Source organism: Pleurodeles waltl, chromosome 7 (assembly GCF_031143425.1).
Source record: "Pleurodeles waltl isolate 20211129_DDA chromosome 7, aPleWal1.hap1.20221129, whole genome shotgun sequence".
NCBI lineage: Eukaryota > Metazoa > Chordata > Amphibia > Caudata > Salamandridae > Pleurodeles > Pleurodeles waltl.
This window is the reverse complement of record NC_090446.1, coordinates 123,250,582-123,277,036: the sequence shown is the minus strand read 5'-3', so window position 1 is coordinate 123,277,036 and position 26,455 is coordinate 123,250,582. Positions and strand designations below refer to the sequence as shown.

Genomic DNA, 26,455 nt, shown 5'->3' with positions numbered 1-26,455 from the left:
TGGCGGGGCAGCTTCCTAAGCTGCCCCACCTCTACCCCTGCCCATGGAACTGTTCCCCCATATTCACCCTTGGAATAACCCCATGAGGCTTTTGGCTGCTGTTGTTGCCTCTAGTAGGACGTGGCTTTGGTGCTGCCACCGAACTGTAAGCGACAAGATGTAAGAAGCTGGCCTGGTTTGTGGTGAGCACCTGCGGTGTTATCATCTTATACTAGGTCTTAGGGAAGTGTAGGCAGTGTCTAGGATGCTAGGGCGCTCTAGTGGTAGCTGTGGATGAGCAGCCAAGACTTATCTAGGAGACATGCAAAGCTTATGCAATACCTCTATGGTCACACAGCACACTCACACATAAAAGAACCACACAGTGTTACAAAAACGGAAGGTACTTTATTATGGTAACACAAATACTAGAATACTGGAGGTAAGTAAACGCACTATTATATACGCATTAGCAATCAGTAAAGAGCATAGAAAGCAATAAGCATTGGCAAAAGTATAGGTAAGGAATGAGGGACGTAGGGGAGGGCCAAACCATATACTACGAAAGAGGAATGTGAAAAGCAGTCCCCCACCCAAGAATGTGGAATCAGTAGAGGGAAGCTGGAGGAACTAAGAACCCCAAAAGTTGAGTACCAGAGTGACCCCCAGCGACCAGGAGAGCAGAGGTAAGTACCTGGTAATCCCCAAACCCAACCAGAGGACTTTAGAAAAGGATTATGCAAGACAAAACCAATACTGGAAGAACCCAAAGGTGGATCCTGACAGAAGAGGACCTGCAAAGGAAGGAGACCAAGTCTGGTTCATGACGGAGTGTGCGGTTGTGGCAGGAGCCACTACCCACGCTTCTGTGGATGCAGACCAGGTGGACGAACAAGGCCAGCAGTGCAGCACTGGAGATGAAGAGAAGTCCCAGGACTGATGCAGATGGGGTGCTACATCGTCGGTCAAGATGCAGTTGGTTAGTGGTGCTGGAAAACTACTAACAAGCCTTGGTAAATGCAATAGAGGAAGAAGACGAGTTGCAAGGCTAAAGAGGATCAGCTAGGCCCAGCGGACTAGACCCCAGGAAGGGAGTCCAGGGTGACCCTCAGTAGTCGGGAGAGTCGCAAGAAGAGGAGCAGCCTCCACAGGCAACCCACTGACAACAGGCACAGGATTCGCAGTGATGCCCACTCAGTACACTTGAAGAGGAGGCCCACGTCGCTGGAGCAGCAGGCAGGAGAAAGTGCTTTGCAGGAAGGAGTGCTGGGGGCTGGGGCAACAAGAAGCCTGAAGATCCCTTGGAGAAGGAGCAAACAAGCCTTGGTAGGTGCAAGAGTCACAGTGCATAGGGGTACCGTCCTGCATGGAGAGGCGAGGGCTTACTGTCTCCCAATTTGGACAGCTGGCAGAAAGGACCAAGGAGACCACTCCAGACCACTACCTCTGATGAAGGATACACGCAGTTCTGGAGGAGAGCAGATGCATGTAGCCAGTCGTTGTTGCAGTTGGTGCCTGCAGAAGCAGGGGAGTGACTGCTTCACTCCAAGGGAAATTCCTTCTTACTTCTTGTGCAGGCTGAAGATTCGCCACCCTCAGAGGATGCACAGCCAGGTAAACGTTTCAGTTGCTGAAAGTCACTGGAGAAACAATGTTGCAGAGCTGAGTCATCACTGAAGTCGAAGATTGTCAGTTTCTGGAGGGTCCAGTTGCAGTCCCAGTGGCCAGAAGATGAAGTAAACCATGCAAAGGAGTCCTGCTGGAATCTTGCACGTTGAATATGAGAACCCACTCAAAAGGGAGACCCTAGATAGCCCAGGAAGGGGGGCTGGTCACCTAGCAGGGTGACCACCTATCAGGAGGGGGCTGTGACGTCACCTACCTGACCTGGCCACTCAGATGCTCCCAGGGGCCTCTGCCCACCTCAGATGGCAAAATCTAGTGCCCACCTAGAGGAGCTCTGGGCACACCACTGGGGTTGTGAAGGACAGGGGAGTGGTCACTCTCCTTTCGTTTGTCCAGTTTTGCGCCAGAGCAGGGCCCGGGGGTCCATGAACTGGTGCAAACCAGTTTATGCAAGAAGGGCACCAAATGTGCCCTTCAAAGCACACCGGTGGCTAGGGGAGACTTCCCCTCCCAAGCTATGTCACACCTATTTCCAAGGGGAGATGGTGTTACCTCCCTCTCCCACAGGAAATCCTTTGTTCTGCCTTCCCTTGATGGTCGAGCAGCAGGAGGGCAGAAACACATCTGGAGGGTGGCAGCAGCACAGGCTGCTTGCAAAACCCTGAAAGACTAGTAGGAGGAATACTGGGAGACCCTCTAAGGAGCCCCCAGAGTGCATGGAATCATACAACCAAAACTGGTAACAATATTTGGGTATGATTCAGACATGTTTGATACCAAACATGCCCAGGTTCAGAGTAACCATTATGTAGCTGGACACACCTGTGTCCAGTACATGGGTAAAATGGCTTCCCTGCACTTATGAAGTCCAGTGCAATGGAGCTGGAGTTCGTAGGGGCACCTCTGCTTATGCATGGGTGTTCTCACACACAGGTACCTGCATCCTGTCCTCTGGGTTAGGAGGGCCTACTGTAGGGGTGACTTACAGTGACCTGGTGCAGTGACCTGTAGTGAAAGGGTGCATGCACCTTTTCATGCAGGCTGCAATGGCAGGCCTGCAGACACATTTTGCATGGGCTCCTATGGGTGGCACAATACACGCTGCAGCCCATGGGAAACCTCTGGTGCCCAATGCCCTGGGTACCTAAGTACCATATACTAGAGACTTACATGGGGGCACCAGTATGCCAATTGTGGGGTGTGCAAAGGCCTAAGCAACCAAATTTAGAGAAAGAGGGAGAGAGCACAATCACTGGGGTCCTGGTTAGCAGGATCCTAGTGAACACAGTCAAAGCATACTGACAGCAGGAAAAAAGTGGGGGGTAACTATACCAAAAAGTGGGTACTTTCCTACACAAGAAGTCACACAGACAATGTAGACTGAAGTGCTCCCACTGCTTTGGCTGTGTCTGTCTGTTTTAGTTTTGTCGAACATCTGATAAACTTAAGGCCCAAAGAGCTATTCCCCACCAAAGGGCATGTTGATCAGATGGTGCTGGACTTCTGGCTTAAAGTCAGAGACATGGGGGCGTGGTTAAGATGGCGGCCGGAGCGGACGCTTAGTTCGAGCTCCGCTCGCGGGCCACCATCAATTTGCACATATCTCCATCCCTGAGGTTGCCTGGACGCCCACCTCGGCGGCGCGGAGCCCCCGGGAGTCACCAGAAACTACTGGTGTCGCTCCCAACGCACAGGGAGACCTGTGCAAGAAGTATTGTGCCCTTGTCAAGCCCGCACAATGGGCGTGAGTGGGGCGGCCTTCCCCCTCGCCAGAGACCACGGAGCTCGCCGAGGAGAAAAGAGCCGGGCCCCTAAATAATTTACGGCCGGAGACAAGGGAGCGAGGCCGGACAGCAGCCGGGGCAGGCTTGGACCCCCGAAGGATTCGCGGGGGTCGGAGGCGGTCCTCGCGCGCCGGCACTACAGAGCCCGCGCAAGTGAAGACGGCTGAATCGCCCGAACGTACAGAGGAGCAGACGAGCGGCCTCGTTAAAGGAACGCCCTTCTGGTGCCTACCCCCGTATAATTAAACATTCAAAACAACCGCAGGAAGCAGGCACAACTGAGGCTGGCACTGGGGGAACCAGCAGAACAACCAGGATCGACCACAGAGAAACAAAGCAAACAAGAACCCCCCTAAGTAAGTCAAATGGGACCCTCTCTGATGACAAAGGGGGGCTGAGATTTCTACTCTCCCCCTCCTCGTTCTACCTATAGTCTGCTGAACACAGCCCTGCAGGAAAAGATCCTGATCTCACCCCTGCCCCCACTCCAACACCTTAATTACACACCAGTGGACAGAACTGGGAGGCTCAGTGACATCAGCTTTTGAGAGAGCGGCTAGCCCCGGACTGCGCAGCGTCAAGAAGGGACGCCGTATATACACTGCAGATTGGCCTAAGAGTTTCTAATCCTAAACCACAACAAGCACAGCAGCCCCCCGACCATTGCCGCCTGATAATATTGGAATAATCGCCCCTAATCTTCCCAAGGGGACAACAGTGTTAGCGACTAGCATGCGGGGAGCTTCAGCGGGGCCCTAGATAAGAGGAAGACAGGCAACGCAAGAACGAATCGGGTTGGGAGCGCCTGGGGGGCGGCCCTGTGCCTCGATGTGAAACCTGAGCTAACCACGATACACGACGAGGCCCGGGCAGCTGGCGCTCTATCCAACAGACAACGCAGACACGCCACGGGCAATCATGGTTAAACCAAAGCCACTGAGGGCACACATTAATGCAGAGTCTGGGCCCCCCCCACCAAAGGGGAACCGGGACTTCAAGCTGACGCTCTACACAGGATATCCGAAACCCTGGCCACTCATTCAGCGCAATTCAATAAGGTGCTGCAGGCGGTACTGGACACCAAGGCCTCATTGGAAGGGAAAATAGACTCAGTGGTACTGGAAGTCAATCTCCTCCGTGTGGATCATTGAAAACTGGCGGACAGAGTCACCATCACTGAATCGACACTTGAAACGACCCAACCTGAAATATCTGAGATGAAGGCTCAAATCAAACGAATGGAATAACACTACTACAATGCAGAGCTGAGGATGCTGAAGGCCGATCACGCAGGAACAATGTCAGGTTCCTAGGTATTCTGGAACGAGCGGAGCTCCCTAATGCTGAACTTTTCCTGGAGCGATGGCTCAAGGACACAGTGTTACTTAAGAGCGTACCGCCGATGCTGGTAGTAGAACGAGCCCATCTGATCCCAGACGGACCGCCCCGACCAGGTGCTCCGCCCGACCGCTGAAAGCAAGATTCCTAAAATATTGAGACAGAGATCAAGTATTACAAGGCTTCCGGACACAATGCCCTGTCCGCATGGAGAACACCAAGATAACAGCATATCCAGACTACACAACGGAAGTCCAGCGCAAGCGTGCAACTTTCACCAAAGTGAAACAGGTGCTCTGAGACAAGAACATCACTTACTCCCTCCTGTTTCTGGCCCGATTGAGAGTGATAGATGGAGACAGAACTCTCTTTTTCCCATTAGCAGAGGATGTATGGACATGGTTACACGCCAAGTGCCTGGTGGACCCAGTGGGGGAACCTGATGGAAATGGAGAATGGCTGGTACAACGTCCTCAACGGAAGAAAAAAATAAACACTGGGATCAAAACACGTCCATCATAGTTACAGGCCGCGGATGCACAGACGCAAGCCCTAAAAGAGGAAAACGTATTCGCGACAGCGCAAGCATTGTACAGAAATAAAATCAGGGACACAGACTGAAATTCTTCACGAGGCCGCCTAAGCCCCCCTTCGTCCCCACTTATGTCCGGCCCCGCCCTGACACCACGCACGGCTGATGACATATGAAACAATGCACGTAGACTTGGAAACACTAAAACTTTGAGTCCTCAGTGACATAAAGGAACAACATGAGACATAAATGGCTCCTAAAATACTGGCGCTGAGGTGGATGCCTGAGAACAACGACACAGATATGCTACGCCCCACCTAGCTAGAAGGGCAACAGACCAGAACCCGGAAATGGAAACTGGATCAGTTCTCACACTAGGGGGCCGGGCGCGGCTGGGAGACCAGGGGACCGAAATTATCAGGGAAGCAAGATTATCCGTATGGGCCACGATCACTCGTCGACCCAGATTCTCCCCAACCACACCTCCACACCCCTATGGGTTAGCAAATGGACCTTGATTGGAGTAACGTATTTGTTGGCACCGGTTGTGCTACACAGTTTGTTGTGGTTTTGGTTACTGTAAGTTTTATCACACCACTACGCCTTTCTCAACACGAGCCATATCTTTCTTGCTTGGGGAGGTTTTGTGGGGGGGGGGGTGACCCTGGACTGACCTGGGGATGCTGTCGCGCAAAGTAAATGTAATGCCATGGCTATATATATTATTTTAACCTGGAATGTAAGGGGAATGGTTAATACTTCCAAATGCTGCAGAATATATATTTACCTTAAGCGCCATGCAATACACATAGCAATACTCCAAGAGACACACCTCACAGCTGATGAACTGGACAGAATTGACAGAAAGTGGTCAAGAACGACATATGGTACTAAGACATCAGCATATGCAAGAGGAGTGTTGGTATGGATAGCCCCTAGGGTCCCCTATACAGTCAAGCGCACACAAATAGACAAGGTTGGCAGATATGTTCACCTGAGAGGAGAATTGGATGGGAAACAACTGACCATCACAGGAATATATGCACCCAATGCCAAACAGGGAGATTTCTTACTGTCCACTTATGCAGCTCTGTCATGGGACCCGTCAATACCCAGCATTTGGGGGGGGTTTCGGGGGGATTTCAATTGCATACCAGACGTAATTATAGATAGATCCCACCCTCCGCTCGAGGGCGCCCACAGCAGAAGACTCTCCCAAGCGCTGCGAACTTGGCTGATAGGAGACTCCATGATGTATGGAGGAGCTTGCACCACACAGACAGAGAATACCTTTTTCTCCCCGGTGCACCAACTTCACACTCGGATAGATTTTCTACTATGCTAAAGCGATCTCACTCAACTCTTGGACAAGGCATAATATCTGGCTAAAACTATATCAGACCACTGCCCATTAGTGGCAGCAGTGCGATGGGGCAGGATGACTACAAGCACCCATACCTGGCGCTTGCAGCCTTCCCTGCTATGGGATCCCCCCTTCCGAGCCGAGTTGGCAGAAGGAATAGACTCATACTTTAAAATAAAAACAAAATCGGCATCATCAAGGGCAGTTGAGTGGGACGGACACAAGGTGGTAGTAAGGGGTTTATGTATGTCGGCGTCTGGAGGAGTTTGACTCACGTTGAACGCGGAGCTGCACAATATTGAGAGAGGGGGGTGCAGACGGGCGTAGGAGACATGAGGGATATGACTGAATTAAAAAAACGATGGGTCGAGACTGATGCGCGCTTGAGGAAATTTGATTACCGACACTATGCGGCGCGTTTACACGCCGAGGGGGACCGCTCCAGCAGATTACTGTCCTGGCTGGTGAGAGGCGAACAACAACACTCCACCATAAACGCCATCCGTTTAGATGCGGGAAACATAGTCAATACGCAGCTGGAGATTAATGAGGCCTTTACTATGCCACTCTGTACAAGGCCCCCCCCCCCAGGAACAGATGAGGGAATTCTTCAGGAAATCCCAATTAACTCGGTTGACGGAGACACAATTGTCAGATTTGGAGAAACCCATAGCACTGGTTAAGATCCAGCAAGCTCCAAAACAAATGGCTCATAATAAAGCCCGGGGAGGGGGACGGTCTCCCGGCAGAGTATTATCAAATTTTCTCAACACAGACAGCAACACCATATCTGGAAATGCTGCAAGAAGCATATGAAAGGGGTCACCTCCCAGAATCACAACAGGAAGCAATCATTGTGGTCCTTCACAAAAAAGGTTGTGACCCTCTAGATGTCCAGTCCTATCGGCCCCTGTCTCTGTTAAATTCTGACTGCAAACTGTTGGGAAAGGTGTTAGTAAACCGTCTTCTTCCACTGATGCCGATATTAGTTCACCCGGATCAATCCGGTTTCATACCCGGCCACAGCACCTATACTAACATCAGATGCCTCTTAAGACTAATAGCTGACACCCCGGAATTAGACTACTCACGAACAGCGGTTTCATTAGATGTAGAGAAAGCATTCGACACACTGGGCTGCCATACTTGATGGAAGGCCATACTTGATGCAAGCTCTAAAATACATGGGATTTGGAAACACATTTATGCGGTGGGTAGCAACACTATATGCAGACCCGAAAGCAAGAGTGAAGACAGGCGGGATTATATCAGAGGGGTTTGCGATAGGCAGAGGCACCATACAGGGTTGCCCCCTATCGCCTCTCTTGTTTGCACTGGCAATTGAACCACTCGCGGTGCGATTACGATCTGAGGCTCCGCACTGGGGTATTCTTGACGGGAGTGAACACAAAATCATCTCCCTATATGCGGATGACGCACTAATATACTTACGCAACCGATCGGAATCCCTGCCGGATTTATTACGACTACTAGATACATTTGGGGACATATCAGGCCTACGAATAAAATTGGTTGAAATCATGTCTGTTCCTGATGCAACTGATTCCGAACCCCCAGAGAGAAACATTCTCCATGCACAATTTACAGTGGTGTCACACCACCTTCAAATATTTAGGGGTGCAAATATACCATGACGAGCTGGACCTCAGAGAGGGGAACTTAGACCGGACGATTAGATCTATAAAGAGGCTCGATGCCCTTCTGGTGTTCACTTCCACTCTCACCCTTGGGGAGAGTGGCAATAACTAAAATGATCATATTACCTCGGATCTTATATTATTTCTCGGCCTTGCCACTTAAGCTCCCCAAGAATTACTTTGCGCCCCTATCCAGCCTGCTGACGGACTTGATATGGAGCAGGAGACGCCGCCAAGTGGCTCTAGCCAAGACTTATATGCCACTGGAGAAGGGAGGGATGGGTGTACCTCAGTTTGAATTGTACAACACAGCGGCACAAATACACTGGATTATGGACTGGATGTGTAATCCAAACGGCTTTTAGGGGCAAATGGTGAACACCTTGCTGAGACGTGTTAAATTGGCTTGTCGGCCGAGAAAACCCATCGTACCGCAGCAATACTCTGATGGGAGTGGCGGAATGGGTGTGGTGCCGATATGTGATGTCGAAGGGACAGACCCCGCCGTACTCACCAAGAATCCCATTGCTCGCCCCCTTGGAATAAATAGTAGAAAAAGGCAGTTTAAATTAATCGCCTGGGTCACTAAGGGTGTGCAAACAATTGGAGATATATTTGGGGAGGGACACCTCCTACCATATGAGACACTGGAAAACATGTTTGACTTCAGCAGGGGTGAATTTCTTACACACAAGGCACTGCAACAAGTAGTGCGCAATACATGGGGGAACGGCAATAGTGAGCCACATACATCAACAGTACTCCATGAATTATTGCTGGGTGCAAGCGCGCAATCTGATATATAAGATATTACAGGATTATCCAGAGGAGGATCAGACACAAGCAAAAATCAGGTGGGAGACAACCTTGCTATCACCCTTACCCACGCAAACATGGAACACAGCGCTCGCAACTACACGAGAAGTGTAGCGAAATGCCAGTTTCCGATACACCCAATTCAATTACCTACACCAGACATATCTTACTCCAGCTAGGATAAAGCGTATGTTTCCACAATCTATCCCAGATTGCCCAGGATGCAGGACACTGGAGGCTGATTTTCTACATATGACATGGATTTGCCCACTGGTACTCCGCATATGGCAGCAGGTAACGACCCAGGCGGCTATCTGGTCGGGATTACCCTTACTCCCAATTCCGGACTCCTGCCTACTAGGGGTGCGCCCACGACGAGGAAAGGACAAACAGAAACATAGGTGCACTGACCTTGCGTTCATCTTACTTAAACGCTCAATAGCGAGACAGTGGAAATCGCCCAGCGCCCCAGATATACACCTATGGACATCAGAGATGTTGCATTGGGCTAAGGCAGAGACACAGGTATTGCACACACTGAGCGACAGCGGGGTGGAGATCAAGGGGACGGACATATGGGATTCCCTCATAGAACAGCTAGAACAAAAAGATGACACTCGGCCTCCCTGAACCGATGCTATCCCATCCATTAGTATGTATGTCTTCATACCACTTCCCTCTTGTTTCTGAGGTTTCCTTGCAATGAGCAGCCCGTCTCCTCCTTCTCCCTCTCTCTTCCCGTCCTCCCCCTCCTCCCCACGTCCCCCCCTCTCCTCTCCCGCCTTCCCAACCCCTCCCTTCTTGACACTCCCCTCCACGTTATCGGACATGTGTTGGGACCACCGACGTGCAATTATTCTTATAAATGGCGTTTCACTGTTAATCTTTTCTTTTTGAATGTTGATCAAGAAATCTGTTGATGTATCATGTAGACAGAAGAGATGTCCTAGATGCAAGATGACTCGATATAATAATTTGCTGTTATGATTAACTCACTGTAAAGAATTGGACAAAATCAATAAACAGATTTAAAAAAAAAAAAAAAAAGTCAGAGACATGGAGCCAAACATGCCTGTGGATCAAGGCACTAGAGTTAAAGCCTCTGGCAGCAATGTCAGCTGTCTCCAGTGTACACCTGATAGAGGTACCAGGATTGTTTGGCCTCCTGCTACAATCTCCTATACCCGTTGTTTGCACTGATCCAGAAGGTGCTGGACCTGGTCTCCCATCTTGTCCCACTGGGCTCCATGTTATGTTATGCTACTTGGATTCGTAAAGCGTGGCTTATCACCCAAAGGGTATCCAGGCACTACAGCAGGTGTGTAGGTCGTCTGGTCTTCTTCTGGAATCTTTAAGGAAGGAGGGGGCTCCTATGTGTAGAAGAAGGTCCTTCCAAGTTTTGGGTGTGAGGTATAAGAAGGCTAGACTTCATCGTACCCAGATAATAACCCCACGGAGTTGGCAACCCGCCAGATGGTGGCAGATTGTGTGGCAACTTGTTTCCCTGCCACACTGATTGTCCTACTTTGTCTGGCAGTGGGGCACCCCCGAGTACCTTGTGCATCTGCCTATTTACAGGAGGTGAGAGCTGATCCCTGAGGTAAATTGGGTCAGTTGAGGAGGGCTTGTATTTTTTGCCAACCCTCGGAGTGACTATCCTAGCATGACTGGGTCTTTGAATATATCCTGCTAAGGCTTACGTATCCCATTGAGCATGGATAAAAAATATGTAGAATGCTTCTTGTTTGAGACCAGTAAGTTATTCTTCTCTGCAATAGTGTGCAGGTCTAACTTGAACTTGTGGAAGGTGGTTGCCCTGTGATTGACCTTGTGGTAAAAGGAGGTATCGTCAGAAGGGGAAGGCTTAGATGATAGAGGTCGGGTCGATGTCACCTGGGGGAATGACCCCCTATTCGTCCCTGGGTTTTGTGTTAAATGGGGGTATTATAAGGGCCTACATGTTGAGAACACCCCTCCCCATAGGATTAATGGGTTGAGCCCTCCTGGAAAGGAGGAGGGCCAAGGGGTGATGAAGCAGGAGTTGGTCGAGGTTTAGGAAGAGGCGGAGAAGGAGGAGGAATAGGAGACGAAGCAGGTCAAGGGGGCAGAGGATTGGTGCCCCTATCTTGATATATCTTCAGGTTGGGAGGTGAAGAAGGCTTAATTGCGAGCTGCTTCTCAAAGGAGTTTCTAGCACCTTAGATGATGATTATGCTGTAATTGTCCACATTGGGGGTGTGAATAAACAGTGCCTTTTGCTGAGTGTCCAGCTCCTTTTGGAGACACTGTAGAATCAGAGTCAGCAGTTCCTGATCATCAGAGTCTGCTATGGATGGTCGTTTGATTTCTGAAGGCTGTTTCGGGTTCAAATCCAGTCTTGACGTTGACCATTGTTTCAGTTCCGAAGCCTTATGGAGGTGCTAATTATTGCTGAGATGCAATGCAGACAGGAAGGCTATGTCCCCAATTGTGGGGGAAGATGACCTGATAGCGGGACCTTGTACTCACTGTTACTGTTTTCTCAAGTTGGTCCAGAGGGGGGCTATGTGTCTGTTGCCTCAGAGTCCCATGGAGAGTTGAATTCCGGGCTGAAGGCTGCAGCCTGTTCAACATCTGCCTCTGCTTCCACCTTTTCTTTGACGTCCTCCCCGAAAACGTTGAGGATATTCTTGTCTCTCTGTTGTTCCATGACACATCATGCAAGCAGACGGGCTCAACAGTTTGTGATGTTTCTTTGAACCGCAAGGCGAGACATGTGGAGCGGGAGGTCTTGTTATGCTCCAGGATAAGCAGAGTTTGCAAACTGAGTGTTTATGTGCCCATGAGGACTTGGAGTGGCCCTGCAGACAGTAACGAAAAGGCATTTTCCATCTCAGTGCTTGCACTGTTGAGCATGAAACCCAACAGAACAAGAGAGGCAAGGCTCCGAATGGGGGTCAAAGAACCTGTCAGAAACTATCAGAAGCGGAGGATCTATGAAGCCCCAACGAACAGGGCAATGCAGTGTCAACTCAGAGCCCTGGCAATGCACGCCCGACCCAGACGGCGTAAGAAATCAATCTAACAACAGAGTCAATGCCGATGCGCATTACCACTCACACAACTTCTTTGAAGAAAAACAAGTTATACATGTCCAACCCCAACACGAGATGGCAAGAGTATGTAGAGCATGTGCATCTACAGCTACACATGCCATGAAAATAAATTTATAAATTAAAAAATATATATTTTGAAATGTAGCCATTCAAGTGTTTTATGGAATCATCCTGTCCACAAGGATTATTCTAAAGCTTATGAATTATTAGGACTATCCCAAGATTGAGAATTTGAGGTAACAAAAGCATTTTCTGCATCAGAGTACATAGCAGAACCTGTGCTGGATATCAAGCACACAAGATACATTTATGTCTTCAAGACCTAATGGTGACTGTGTTGTTGAGTCTTTTGTACACAGGGTTATCCAAGTTCTTTTTTAAAATCTGCTGGTGGCATAGGTAGGGATTCTGCGGTTTATTTGTGTGTCACGGTCCTTAACAAACTGGACTCTCATTGGAATTGTTTGACGGTGAATATGTGAATTTTCATACAGAATTTTTTTCACAATGCCACGCATTATATGGCTACACTTTTCCTTCAGTTGACGTGTTTTATCTGACTCAATCACCTTCTCTTTGACTATTTTGCATCATCCAAAAACAACCTCTTTTCAGCTCTCAACTCTCAATGAAAGGGACGTTTCCAGAGTACATTTTCTAGGGGTTCTGTTAGCTGATCAGCAATGTTTGTTTTAGGAAACCATTAAGGTGTGCACATGAGGCAGTACTATGGCCTTGCTAAGTTCAGGTTTCCATGCTGTGCTTCTATGCCGAAAGAAACACTTTCTGCAACCTTGGGAAAACTTAAAGAGTACTTTTCAAGCCACTGAATGCACAGATCTGCCTGAACCTTGAACAATGTTAAAATGATGTGCATTTTACTGAGTGTTTTTCTGTTCCCAAATTATATTCTATGGAATTTAAATTTCAGAGGATGGGATATCCGTCACCATTGTGATGGAGTAACTCATTTGCCGACTTCTAATTTAGGCCCTAAATCACCAAATGACTTGTAGGACTCTGTATCTTCATCCTTATGAGATTTTCGCTGCTGGTTGTCTACTTCAGACTTTCATTAAAAGCGAAAAGACAACCAAAAGGTGAGATGGGGCCTGTTAGAGGCAATAAGAAAGGTACATCGTACAGAACACCCACGATTTAAAATATTCATAGAAAACCCATGAATTTCCAGACCCAACCACAAATTATAACAAGTGTGCATAGGATCTGAATCTATTTTAGAGTGCAAGGTTCTTAATAAGGGGCACGTACTAAGATCCTCTAAAATAGGGAATAGGAAGGCTTCAAAAACAGTTGGAAAATATCAGGCCATTCATTATTTCATAGACCACTGGGAAATCTGCGCTCAAAGTATAAAGGGACTGCATCGGCACATTCTTTTGATTCCCAAAAATAAATTTACCTCACAGCTCCTGTCACGAAAACTCCTGCTCTCGTAAGATCCCAGTGGTCAATGAGCATACATACCTCGTTTGGACATTTCAGTTTTCCCAGCTGCTTTAGGACTTTTCTGAGTCTTTCCCGCTCTTCAATTTCACTGAGACCCTCAGCATGCATGACATCTGGCTTTTAATACAAAGGAGAGAAAGGTAATTGAAGATGTGCTAAATGTGAATTTCTGAAAGACTACATAGCCCACTGCAAATTAAATTGCTAAGATTGTGGGTACGCTACTAAACTATGTGACAAGGACAGCGAGCGACTCCTTATAAACCACCTACACTTCCTAGTTCAGTGAACAGCACAATGTATAGTAAATATAAAGCAATGTAGCCAGGATGGAGATAGGAGGGCCAGACCATTCACCTTGCTTAAGACAGGGAGACAAATTACCATGGCCCATTTCTTAGGAGTAAGGCATTCAATGTATTATTTCAACCAACCTAGCATGAAGTAAAAATAGCTGGTTTTGAAATATTCTGCTTGTGGCCTTGATTTGAGGAGGATATTTTACCAAAAAGATGGACATGCTTGAATCATCCCCACCACTGACCTGGGAACATAGTAAGTAGTACAATGCTAATGTGTAAAGAAAGGCGTTAACATAATTACATCAGCATATTCACATCATCATAAAAAATGCAAAACTCAGACAATAAGAGCAAAGCTTGGACTTCACCTCTCGCCACCCAGGGCACCATAGGGAGGGAAGGAGTAGCCCCTTCGGGCAAGCTGGAGAACCCAGCTGTCTGATGTTATTGACCTCCAGTGGTACAGGTGATGGAATATGCTGCTCCACAGCGGTTGCCCATGATGGGCTGAGGGTGAACTAAAGAGGCTTGGAGGCTGTGGTTTCTGGTTGGGGGGGTGGGATGAACTAGTCACAGAGACTGAGGGTACCATGTGCTTTGCCACGCAGTGACTGGGGACTTGCGCGCCGGGGTGGCTGGGTGGATAAGGACACAGCTGGAAGCCATGTCAGGAGGGAAAGGCAAACCGGTGTTGGCAAGGGGCCATGAAAAGGCTCATGGATCTGGCTGTAGCTCTGCTATCCTTAAAGTGCTCCAGCACTGAGTCCACCTTGTCTCGAAGAGACAGGAGCCAGTTGTTTTCAGTCAGGCATGGTGCCGTAAGGTCACCACAGAAGAAACCGCTCCTAGCGAGTTCGTCGTATACAGCCCACATCTGATCATGAACTTGGTTGCATCTCTCTTGTCTGCCATAGCTTGGGAAAGTATGGCCCGTGCCTCCCCGGGGACCATGGAAAGCACCTGCGGAACCGAATTCCGGGGTTGTGTTTTGCAAGAGGAAATTGGGGTCCTCTGGGGCGGGGGGATGGTGGAGGGCAATTGGCCTGTTCACAGGAGCCTTTGTGCTGGGCTTGGACCAGGTCCCAAGGAGGAAGTCTATAAGGGCTTAATTAAAAGGAGGAAGCGTTTCCAAGGAGTCACTCCTAGCTGAAGCACCTCCATCAGGACATGACTGCCACTGAGGCTAGGCTGAAGTTCAGGACCTCAGCTGCCCTTCTTACCACCACAGCAAAAGAAGCTCCTTCCTCTGTAACCACGGTAGGGGGAGAGACCATGCCAGTGAAGTCCACTGGCGTGTGCCAAGTCCTCAAACCAGGGGGATCTAGGGCTTGATATTCCTAAGGGGCCAGGAACCCCTCCCAATCTTCCCGAAGCCCTAACCCACAGGAATAAGACTCCATGCCTTCTACAACATATTTTTCATTACATATTCACAATTGTATTTGTTTTAAAAGCATAGTAAATAAAGGCCTTACAGTGCACCAGGTTATTGCAATCTTTATTGGGGCTCTTCAATGATTCCCTCACCATCGCCCTCTAACAGTGCCTCTCATTTCTCCACAGACCCTCTCTCACATGTATTTCATTTGTTTTATAGCACCTCTATTACCAGTGTAGGGTGTTGGAGTACTTTACATCTCATACACACATACAAATAAAATCAACCATATGTGTGTAAATCAGTGTAAAGAAAATGTTACATAAGACAAAGGGGACTACAAGTTGTAGGATTCACTTCACCCATATTGGTAGGCACTTTTTAAGAGTGCTTGGTCTGGGGAAGCATAAACTCAGGATTCTGAATGTAACGTTGTTTAGGGCTGACTTTACTAATGACAATTTTCTTCTACCCAAACAAACCCTTTTTTAGCAAAATTAGGATAATCAAAGACTAGGAAAAAAAATAACTTTCTAACCTGTACCATGCAGGCAGCTCTCTGGTGGCAGTTTCTAGCTCACTGGGCAAGATTATGATTGTAGCTTGGGAACTGCACAGTAACAAAAGAATCTCTGTGATAAAAGCAGTATCCCACTGAGCATTACATATAAAATACGGGTCTGTGATCTGCATAGTAAACGTTCTTTGCAGAAGGCATATTAACCCTCTGCTCTGCCTTAGATGTGTCAAAACTGCCACTAGACAAAACTCTGATCTCTCTCCGACAGGTACATTAATCACTAGAGTTATCTTGGCACTTTTATTGTTGCTGAAAACTGCTGGATATACAAGGAACTCTGTAGTACTTTTACAACTGCTGCACTGCTACAAAAGTGGCCCTTCAGTAACAAAAAGGCGCCCCCACCCTTCAAGCCTCCTGGGGAAGTTCCCTGGCTCCAAAAATGGTCTATGATGGGTATAGCTCTGACCATCTTCCTGTGGCGCTCATTAAAATCATAGAGGAAGCAATTCTGCTGAGTTGCGGGCATTGGAAGAACGAACCGCATGGCGGCACGCTCAAGGTTATGGAAGCCACCTATATCTTCAGGTGGGGACTCTAACATGGGTGCTGTAGGAGAAGCAGATGCCGGTATGATGTAATCATCCCACTCATCATTGTCAGGCTGTATAGCACCTTTCTCTGCATCCTCATCGGAGGATACATGATGCCTTGGTGTGGAAAGAACAGAATGCTATGATCTTGGCTGAGGTGTATGATGCGGGTGCTGCAAGTGAGGAGTTGTTGGCTGAGGGGGAAGTATCGGCTGTTGTACAGACGAAGGCTTAGCTGGAAAACGTTCCTAATAGTCTGCCAACATTGCTTATAAGTCAGAAACAAGCCCAGGGGGAAGACCTACTAGCCCTGGCTGCTCATAATAGCCTTGCGTATAATATGAAGCATTATCATCTGAATATTCTTGCACTCAACCCTTAACTGAGAAATGCTGCTGGCTACTCCAAAAATACCCTCCTCATCTGAGTCATCATCATCTAAGAGATGTGAGGGTAGAAGGCTGGAAACCTTGCTAGGGGACGTGACTGAGGGCGTTAGGTGATACTTCTTCGCCCTCCAGGATGTATCCTAGTCCGCTGACGAAAACAGAGGCAAGGAACATGGTCTCTATACTTTCATTGCAGTCTTCGTCATCGACGAGAGATGTGCCGTGGACGGATGGGTTGTCGTCGACGGTGGAAACGTCAACGGTAGAGACGTCGTCGACGGTTGCAGTGTCGTAGCCGGTTGGAGTGTCGCCGACGATGCTGGTGATGAAGCCGTCGTCGGTGGAAGCAGCGTCGACGAGGACGTCAACAGTGTAAACAGCATCAACGAGGCCGTTGCCGGCGGGGTCTTCAATGAGAGCGGATATAGGATGTGCCGTCGACGGATGAGCATCCCGTCGCCGAAGAGCCGGATATCACCATAGACACAGACAGTGTGGCAAAGGTGGAAGTCGTCGTCAGGACTTGAGCAGTCATGTTGCTGTCGTCGATGATGATCCTGTTGACGGCGCAGATGTTGGTTTTTTTAAGTTATGCTTAACCTTGAATGGTGGTGTCGACGGCTCAGAACAGGCTTCTTTTTTTACTTTAAGTCTGAAGCTTTAGTCTTCATCCTTGAAGGGCTACCAATTTTTTAGGATACCTCAGCAGATTTTTTAAAAGCTTTTCTGGGTCTTTCCTTTGAAGAAACTTCAGATTGTCGTTTGACAGGTGTTTTCACCACAGAAACAGAAGAAGAGGCACTGTCCTCATCAGAAACAGGATTGTCTCTAGATTTTTGTAGCCAGATGAGAAGACGACCCTCTCTGTTCTTAAGGGTCTAAGTAGAAAAGGTTCTAGATTCCTTACAGTCTCTAGGTTTATGGCTACGATAGAGACAATATATACAGTCCTTATGCTGATCATCAACATGCAGCCTTTTCTTCATGCAGGTAGCACAGGCTCTAAAACGCCTTTTTTTAGGTGTCTCTGACATGGTAGCCAGGTTGAACCACCTTGAATGATTTCTGAAGAGAAAAATATCAAAATCTACTCAGAAAGAATTTGAGAGAAAAAACTGAGCAGAGCTCAGAGGAGACTCCTTAGCACAACGTACAGTAGAAAATCTGAGGGAAATCAGCTCCTCACAGGAGGGTTCTAGAGGGTGGTGAGACCTGATTGATTGTTCCTTAAGTTTAGTCCTTTTTTTTTATAAAACGACTATAAGATGTTACTAAATTAAAAGGCCTAGTGCCTCTGAGCTTTATATGCAATTGAGCATGGCTTTTGTATTACACCGGGGACTCCCATCTCGACGACAGGGTGTGATTCAAGCATGTGATTCAAGCATGTGAATCTATGAAAGTTGCAATACTGGAGTAACTCTGACTGATTTATCAAAAATGCCTCCCTCCCTCGGGGAGTGCCTGCCTTCAAAATACTGGCATTATCAGGTTTAACTGGGAGCAAACAGCTCCAGTTTTGGTTTGATCCAACAATGAAATGCAGTTTCCTAGGTGAGTTTAATTTAGCACTGACATCCAAATGTAGTTGCCTCATTCTGGGCCAGAGTACTGAGGAGTATTAAGTAACTGCCATTCCCTTTGATCATCATCAGTATCTGGAGAGTGTGGCGGAATAGATTGGGGTACCAAATGAGTTACTGGACTGCACCTCCGTGGTAAATGCACTAGTGTGAAAGGAATTGTTGGTTACATTTATGGTACCCAATGGAATTGTAGGCTTCAATGGTTGTCTTTTAGGATTATGAGGAGATGGGTCTGGGATGCCCTTATAGTAATCAGAAAGCATCCGATGAAGGTACTTGACCAAGGTTAACTGCACCTGCATCATCTCCTCGGGTGGTGCCAACATAGTTTGTTCATAAGTGTCCAATCTGTATAGCCATCGCTGATCATCTTCATGATGCAGGTTAAAAGGCTGGTAAGAGCCACTAATTTCTGGGTTCTCTACGTGACTCTGATTTGTTGCAAATATGCTCTCCTCGTCTTCTGGATCCTGGTATTTTACTTTTAACTACATAAGACTGCATACCAGTCTGAAAGGCCCATCTTCATCTGAGACTTCTGTGTCAAGACGATGCTGCAGTGTATATGGCAAAACCTTACTGAGCGAGGTGTGTTTTAGAATTATTGGCACAGAAGATTCCTTATCAGAAATCAGGGTTATTCTTGGTTTGTTTGGTGTTGCCAATATATCTATTCTCACTGACAATGCTGTTGTCATCATTGCAGACGATGACATGGTCTTGTAAAATGTTGTGGGCAGATTTGTATCTGAAGTGGTTATCAACAGTGTTCTTGCTAACTGGATCACTGTCTATGGAGTTCTGATCCACAGTGTCACTGATGGCAAGGATTTCTTCAACTGAGTCATGTTTGCAGATGCTGGTGCCAACATCAATGCTTTCATTGACAGTGCCGTTGATGATGTTTTCCTGAGCAGTAATCGACTGATGTTTTCATCAGCAGCAAAGATGAAGAGTTTCTTCTTTTTCTTAACTGATTTAGTTATAAAACAGAGCACGATACATACAATAGTGTACCCTTTCCAGTGTTATACTTAACCATATGCACCCATTATGCAACAGCAATTTAGAAAGGCACAGTTGCATCAGAAGAAAGGAAAGAAGATGAAGGAAGCTTATTTGAAGACTTTATGATCATTTTCCTCTTCTTAGAAGTGGCTGGCTTACAAAAGGCTTGTGATGCTTTTTTGATGGTGTTTTGCCAGTCAGGATCACCACATATGAAATCGGGCTATACTTCCTTGTGGACTTTTTAAAGGTCTTTATTAGTGGTTATTTAAAGGCTCACGATTTTACCTCAGATAATACCTCTGAAGAGGATTCAGTGTGAGTGCACCCTTGCATGTGATTTTCCTGCTGACCTGGAGGAGCTGTTACCTTCTTCCTCAGAAGTCTGAACATATCCTGATTTTGTCTTTTGAAGACATATAAACAATCTTAACAATCAGTAATCACAGTAACAATCTTTCTGCTCTATCTTTGAGGGTTTTTGTAGAAACCGTTCTACGTATTTTACAGTCCCTTGCCTTATAGCCTGGATGAAGTCAATATATCCATTCCTTGTGGCGATCTTCCGAGTGGAGCCTATTTTTTTTGCCATAAGTTCTACATGACTTGAACTATTTGGGCTAAGTAACCTGATAAGGCCATGCCAAATGCAGAGAAAAATATGAATAAACCAACTTAACTGACTGACTGAGCAGAGCTCAAGGGGACTACCTTCACACAGGATGTGGAGTCAGTGCCATAACGAAACTCAAGGGGGACCCGCCTGCAAAGTATATGGAGGGGCTCCTTCCCCGCCCAGAACCAGTGAGGTGCCTGCCACCAGTTCACAATGTATTGTGCTGAGTGGGTCCTCTAGACCCCGGCCCCAGCAGCCTCACCACACCTGAGTGGGGAGAGGGGAAGTCTGTGCTTTGCTCTGATTGGCCTAGTTTTACATATTTTATAATGATGGGGACAGGCTATTATTGTGATTATGTTAAAAACGTTCCGTGGATGTGTAATGTTGCACTGTACACTATGGGGGTCATTCCGACCCTGGCGGTCATGGACCGCCAGGGCCGGGGACCGCGGATGCACCGCCAACAGGCTGGCGGTGCATCCAGGCCAATTCTGACCGCGACGGTAAAGCCGCGGTCAGAAAAGGGAAACCGGCGTTTTCCCCCGGTTTTCCCCTGGCCTGAGGAATCCTCCATGGCGGCGGTGCAGGCAGCGCCGCCATGGGGATTCCGACCCCCTTACCGCCAGCCTGGTTCTGGCGGTTTTGACCGCCAGAACCTGGTTGGCGGTAACGGGTGTCGTGGGGCCCCTGGGGGCCCCTGCAGTGCCCATGCCAATGGCATGGGCACTGCAGGGGCCCCCTAACAGGGCCCCACCAAGATTTTCAGTGTCTGCATAGCAGACACTGAAAATCGCGACGGGTGCAACTGCACCCGTCGCACCCTTTCCACTCCGCCGGCTCCATTTGGAGCCGGCATCCTCGTGGAAGGGGGTTTCCCGCTGGGCAGGCGGCGGCCTTCTGGCGGTCGCCCGCCCGCCCAGCGGGAAACTCAGAATTACCGCGGCGGTCTTTTGACCGCGCAGCGGTATTCTGATGGCGGTACTTTGGCGGGCGGCCTCCGCCGCCCGCCAAAATCAGAATGACCCCCTATGTCCCCTGTGAGACTCCCAGCTAGATGACAGGGATGATTCAAGTATGTGAACCTATGAAATACCTAATATTGGAAGATTAATTTAGGTCGGATAAGAAATGTGGGAGCTAACACGACACATTTTACAAGGTGGTGGAACATAATATCTACCACTCACTTTCCCTTTGACTCAAGAGCCTGATCAGTCACTTCTTTGCAGGACATTGGAAACCTTGCTTTTCCTCACCTTGTTGATGTGTTCTGCCATTGTATGGTAACTCAGTCCTGCCTTAGACTTAAACTGCTTCCGGCAGTGTTGGCACTTCAAAGCGTCCTGCAGCTAGACAATTTAAAACAAAGTATTATTTTACAAACTTTATTGGCTGATGTATAATGTGAACATGCCATGCAAAAAGCCCACATTCCCTATGCACAAACCCAAGCCAGCACTATGGCAACTATGCAGTGTGTCCAGCCACACACAGCTACCCTCCTGCAAGAACAGAAATATTTTACTTTGTCAAATCTAGTGTTCTTACTTTTTGACAAACATCCATGTGCTTCCGGAGTCCAAGAATGGTTTTCCTAGTCACACACTTGCAATTGGAGCAGAGTACCTCCCCTTTCTCGGCGATTTCTCGCTGCCATTTGTCCTCAATGCTACCTAGTATAGGGGGAAAAGGAGCAAGGACCATCAAAACAAGACAATGTCACCCTAATAAATACAGCACTATTTAAGTCAGCAATTAGGAGTCATTGTTCATGCTTTTAGTTGTCACAATATTTTGAGGGAGGTAGTGAGCCAGGCTCCTTCATACCAACAGTGCTAACATGCCTCAAAAACATACAGTGAAAGAAAATCTATAGGCAAAACTGCAAGTGCAAGATACAGATACCGCTTTGAATCTGCAGTTTTATTGTAGTTCTACCGTTTGTGGGTTGTTAGCCTGGCTCCCTAATGTTCCTTAAGTTCAAACTCATACATGTACATACACATATACCTATAGTTAAACACGTTTCTTACCTTGGGAAAAGCCTTATCTGGTAGGGACTCTATTTAGTTTCAGCTTCCATACTGTAGTATGTTTCCCATGCGTCAGACTGGATCCGGAAAATCTAGAGCAGCACCCTTGCTGGTTGGTAGGTGGTGCTGATTGGCTCTGCACTGGCGTCAAAGACATTGTCCCTGCTGGATGTGAAGTGTACGGTGTCTAAATAGGTGCTACCTTAGTGCTATGATCTCAGTTTCTTTTCATGACTATTTACGCACCAGAAGCATGGAGCCACGACAGAAGGCTGAACAACCATTGCTCAGAAACTAAAGGCCTACATGGACCATTTTCAGTACAGAAACCGTTTCGCAGATCAGAAAGGATGAGAGAGTTGGTAAGGAATCCGTGGCTAGATAGAATCGCTACCACATAAGAGTTACCAAAGGTAAGTAACTTGTTCGTCTGATACAGACTTCTAGCTGCAGATTCCTTAGCATAGAATAGATACCAAAGCATACTTCCCCGGAGGTGCTCTGTAAATTGGCTCAGACCAAAAATCCCTGGACGACCTAATGGCCAAAGTGCCTATCATGTCGGACCTGACTGCCAAGGCAGTATTGTTTTGTAAATGTGTGCAGGGATGTCCACATAGTAGCCTGACCCGTGTCAAGGATGGGGATTCCACAAGCTAACTCAGTGGGTCACAGCTTTGGGTCTGGTGGAATAATCCTTTGGGGGTTGCCTCTTGGCCACTGTGAAGCACATCTGAACGCAGAGTACAATCCATCTGGAGATGGTTCATTTCTGTATTACTTTACTCTTCTTTGCTCCAGTGAACCTAACAAAGAGATAATCCCTCACCCGGTGTTCTCTGATGCAATCAATGTAGAACAACAATGCTCTTTTCAGGTACAACTAATGGAGTATCTCTTCTTCCTTGGGGGGATGAAGTGAAGCAAAGAAAGTTGGCGGTGTGATACTCTGGCCAGTGTGAAAAGGCATCACCCCTTTTGGTATGAAAGAGGCACGAGCACGGAGAACCAGTTTGTCTGTAAAGAAAATGGTGTAAGGATACTGTACAGAAAGAGCCTGCTGCTCGCAGACCGCTCTGCACGATCTGATGGCCCTCAAGAGTGTCTTGATCGTCCAAAGTCTCAGACGGAATTTATGCATGGGTTCAAATGGTGAATAAATCAAGGTTAGAACAAAACTAAGCTCCCATTGAGACTTAACAAAAGGCTTAGGGGGAAACATATATTGAGAACCTTTTAGGAAACATGACTGAACAGGTGATTTGAACAGGGAGGGCTGATCCAGCAAACGCAAAAAAGCGGAGATGGCCAAAATATACCCGTTAACCGTGCCCAGGGCAAAGCCTATCAAGGCAAATGATAGAACAAAAAGCAACACTTTGTACAAGGTTGCAGCAAGAGGCTCAACATGTTTTTTAGTGCACCAGGGAACAAACCTGTCCTAAAGGCAGGCATATACAGTCTTAGTGGATGGATGCCTGCCTGCTAGAATCACGTCACAGACTTTAGGAGGGAGCTCTAAGATTCTGAATTGTAGCAGTTCAATCTCCAAGCATGAGTGCTAAACCCTGTCCTGTTGCTGTGACAAGAAATCCTTTGAAGGTGCAGTCAGATGAGAGGACTGATGCACATGCTCAGGAGTTCGGGATACTATACTCTTTGTGTCCAGGACTGGAGCCACAAGAATGGCTTGGGCCCGGTCCATCTTGATCTTCTTTTGAACTTGGGCAGAAGTGGTATCGATGAGAAGGCATACGAGAGTCTTGAGCACCACTAGAGAAGAACCGCATCTCTGAACAAGAGCTGCCTTGGAAACTCCAACACACTTAAGTGCTGTCCTAACCAAGGTTCCTCTCAGTCTTGGAGGAGGCCTTCCACCATCTGTGGATGAAGACACCAATACTAGTCCGCAAGGCATAGATGGCTGAGTTCATTCCCCCTAGCGTTTTACGATCCCACCAGGTGTTGAAAGCCAGGAAAATGTCCTGGTGCTCCAGCCATGTTAGAGGTGAAAGGCCTCCTGGTGCAGGGTCCAGGACCCCCACCCCTCCCTGCTGGCTGCACTACCACATGGCAGGGGTATTGTCTGTGAACACCTTAACTAGCCTTCCTTTGATTGATGGAAGGAAGGCTTTCAGTGCCAAAAGAATCAATCAAAGATGTTGATGTGGAGCTGAGACTCTGCTGGTGTCCAGTGTCCTTTAATCTCCACCTCTCTCAGATGGCTCCTGATATCCTGAAATGACACCTCTGTCACCACTGTGAGGTCTGGATGGAAAAGGGGAGTTGCCTGTCAATAATTCAATTGTGGTTGTTTAGCTACCACTGCAGGTCTTTTGCAGGTCCCTACAACATCTGTACCAGGTCAGAAAGGTTCCCCTTATGCTGCACCCCCTGGGCATTCAGGTCCTAATGCAGAGTTTGTATATGGCAGCAGGCATGCTGTACTAGCAGGATGCAAGAGGCCAGAAGAACCAGTAGGTTCAGAGTCTGTCTCATCGAAATCCAGGATAGAATGCTGAAATATCGGAATCATAGCCTGAATATCCTGAACTCACTGCTCCAGAGGATATGCGTGGAACTGCTGTGTGTCCAGAGTGACTTTGATAAAAGGGAGCATCTGAGATGGAGTCAGTTGTAACTTTGGCACATTTATAGTGAAACCCTCTGAATGTAGAGGTCCGTAGTAATCTGGAGGTAGGTGACAACTGCCTGGGGTGAGTCTGCCTTCAACAGCCAGTTGTGGAGGAAGGGGATGACTGGAAACCCTGGACTCCGCAGGTAAGCTGTAACCACTGCCATTACATTCATAAACACCCAAGGGGCCCTGGTAAGGCCAACGGGGAACACATTGAACTGAAAATGCCCACGGTCCACTATAAACTGCAGATACTGCCTATAGGCCGGCATGACGGGGTGCGGAAATATGTATCCTACAGTCTCAAGGATCAAGGTCAGACAGGATCTAAGCCACCATGAGCATCTTTCATTTCTGGCATTTTAGGAAGTAACTGAGAGGGTGCAGCTCCCGTATAGGATGGAGGCTCCCATCCTTTTTGCACCAAAAAATAGGGGGTCAGCACCCTCTTGAAGGCTCCTTCGGCCAAAAGAGCCTGCACTTTCTCACGCAGCAGGGAGAGATGTTTCTCCATCAGCTGATCTGAGGACAGTGGCATGGGTAGCAGGGTTTCTGTGAATGAAGGGCGTAACCACAATGGACAATTTGAAGCACCTACTTTACTGAAGTTATGGCCTTCCAATGGGGCAGGTGGTGCCTGATCCTGAAACCAACCGGTTGCCCCTGATGGTGGGAGGGCATATTAAGGGGGACTGAATCTTGCAGCTGCCGGGGTGGTGGTGGACTGGGCAGATCTCTGGCCTTGGGTACCACAAGGCTTGTGGGAGTCACCTCCGCAGCCACGAAAGGACTGGAGAGCTAGCTGGCTGTGGAGGCTGGGTGAAAATGAATGCAGACAGTAGCACCTACCATTGCTGCGGAACGAGCTGAAGGACGAATGAGGCTGGTATGGGGCCATCGTGAGTCCAATCGACCTGGTGGTGGCCCTACCGTCTTTGAAGCGTTCTAGTGCAGAATTTGTCCATTTGCCAAACAGGCAAGTGCAGTCAAAGAGCATCTCCATAAGGGGTGCCTCGACATTCACAGAGAAGCCAGATGACTTCCGCCAGGCATGACGATGATGCACCACCAATAAAGCAATTGCTCTACCTTGCGAGTCTCTCGTGCTCAGTCCATAGCGTATTGTGAACCTTGCTGCATTCCTGTCAACTGCAATAGCCTGGATCAGGATGGCTTGGCCTCCTCCAAGACCATGGACTGCACTTGTGAGTCCTATATGGGGTGTCAATACGAACCAAGAGGCATGCAGTGTTCACGGACCTCAGTGCAAGGCTGGCAGAAAAGAACATCCTCTTGCCAAAGGTGTCCAACCTCTTGGATTCTCCATACGGTGGTGTGCTAAGGAATGCGCCAGGGTTTACCGTGAAGGTGGGGGCCTGGATGACCAGGTTCTTCAGGGTGGGGTGCTGGGTGAGAAAAAGGTAGATCCCCAGGAGTCGGCCAGTGGCAGAGGGCAATTGTCCTGTGCACAGGAACGTTTGTGCAGGGCTTGGCACAGGCCTGAAGCAGGACATCATTGAGGGGTTCTTTAAAGAGGAGAAGAGGTTTTGTGGGGAACACCCCGGATTGAAACACCTCAGTTATTGGTCTCGCCTGACATCGAAAGCAGCGTAAGGTCCATTCCCTCAGCACCACGATGGGAAATTAAGTACCTTTCTCTGTAGCCACACCAGGAGGAGGGACTAGGCCAGTATCTGGCGAGGTGTTCAGACCACTGTATCAGGCAGT

At 48.1% G+C, this 26,455-nt stretch overlaps 1 protein-coding gene across 2 annotated transcripts in view; it reads right to left on the bottom strand.

Annotated features, from left to right (window-relative positions):
• Positions 1–26,455, bottom strand: part of ZNF512B (zinc finger protein 512B) — a 282,920-nt gene that overhangs the window by 50,630 nt on the left and 205,835 nt on the right. For both annotated transcript variants that reach the window (XM_069243246.1, XM_069243247.1), the window contains 3 exons: positions 21,605–21,729; positions 21,313–21,405; positions 13,680–13,778 (listed from right to left, as the gene is read on the bottom strand). In XM_069243246.1, coding sequence (XP_069099347.1) covers positions 13,680–13,778; positions 21,313–21,405; positions 21,605–21,729 — 317 coding nt within the window. The remainder of the gene's footprint in view (positions 1–13,679; positions 13,779–21,312; positions 21,406–21,604; positions 21,730–26,455) is intronic.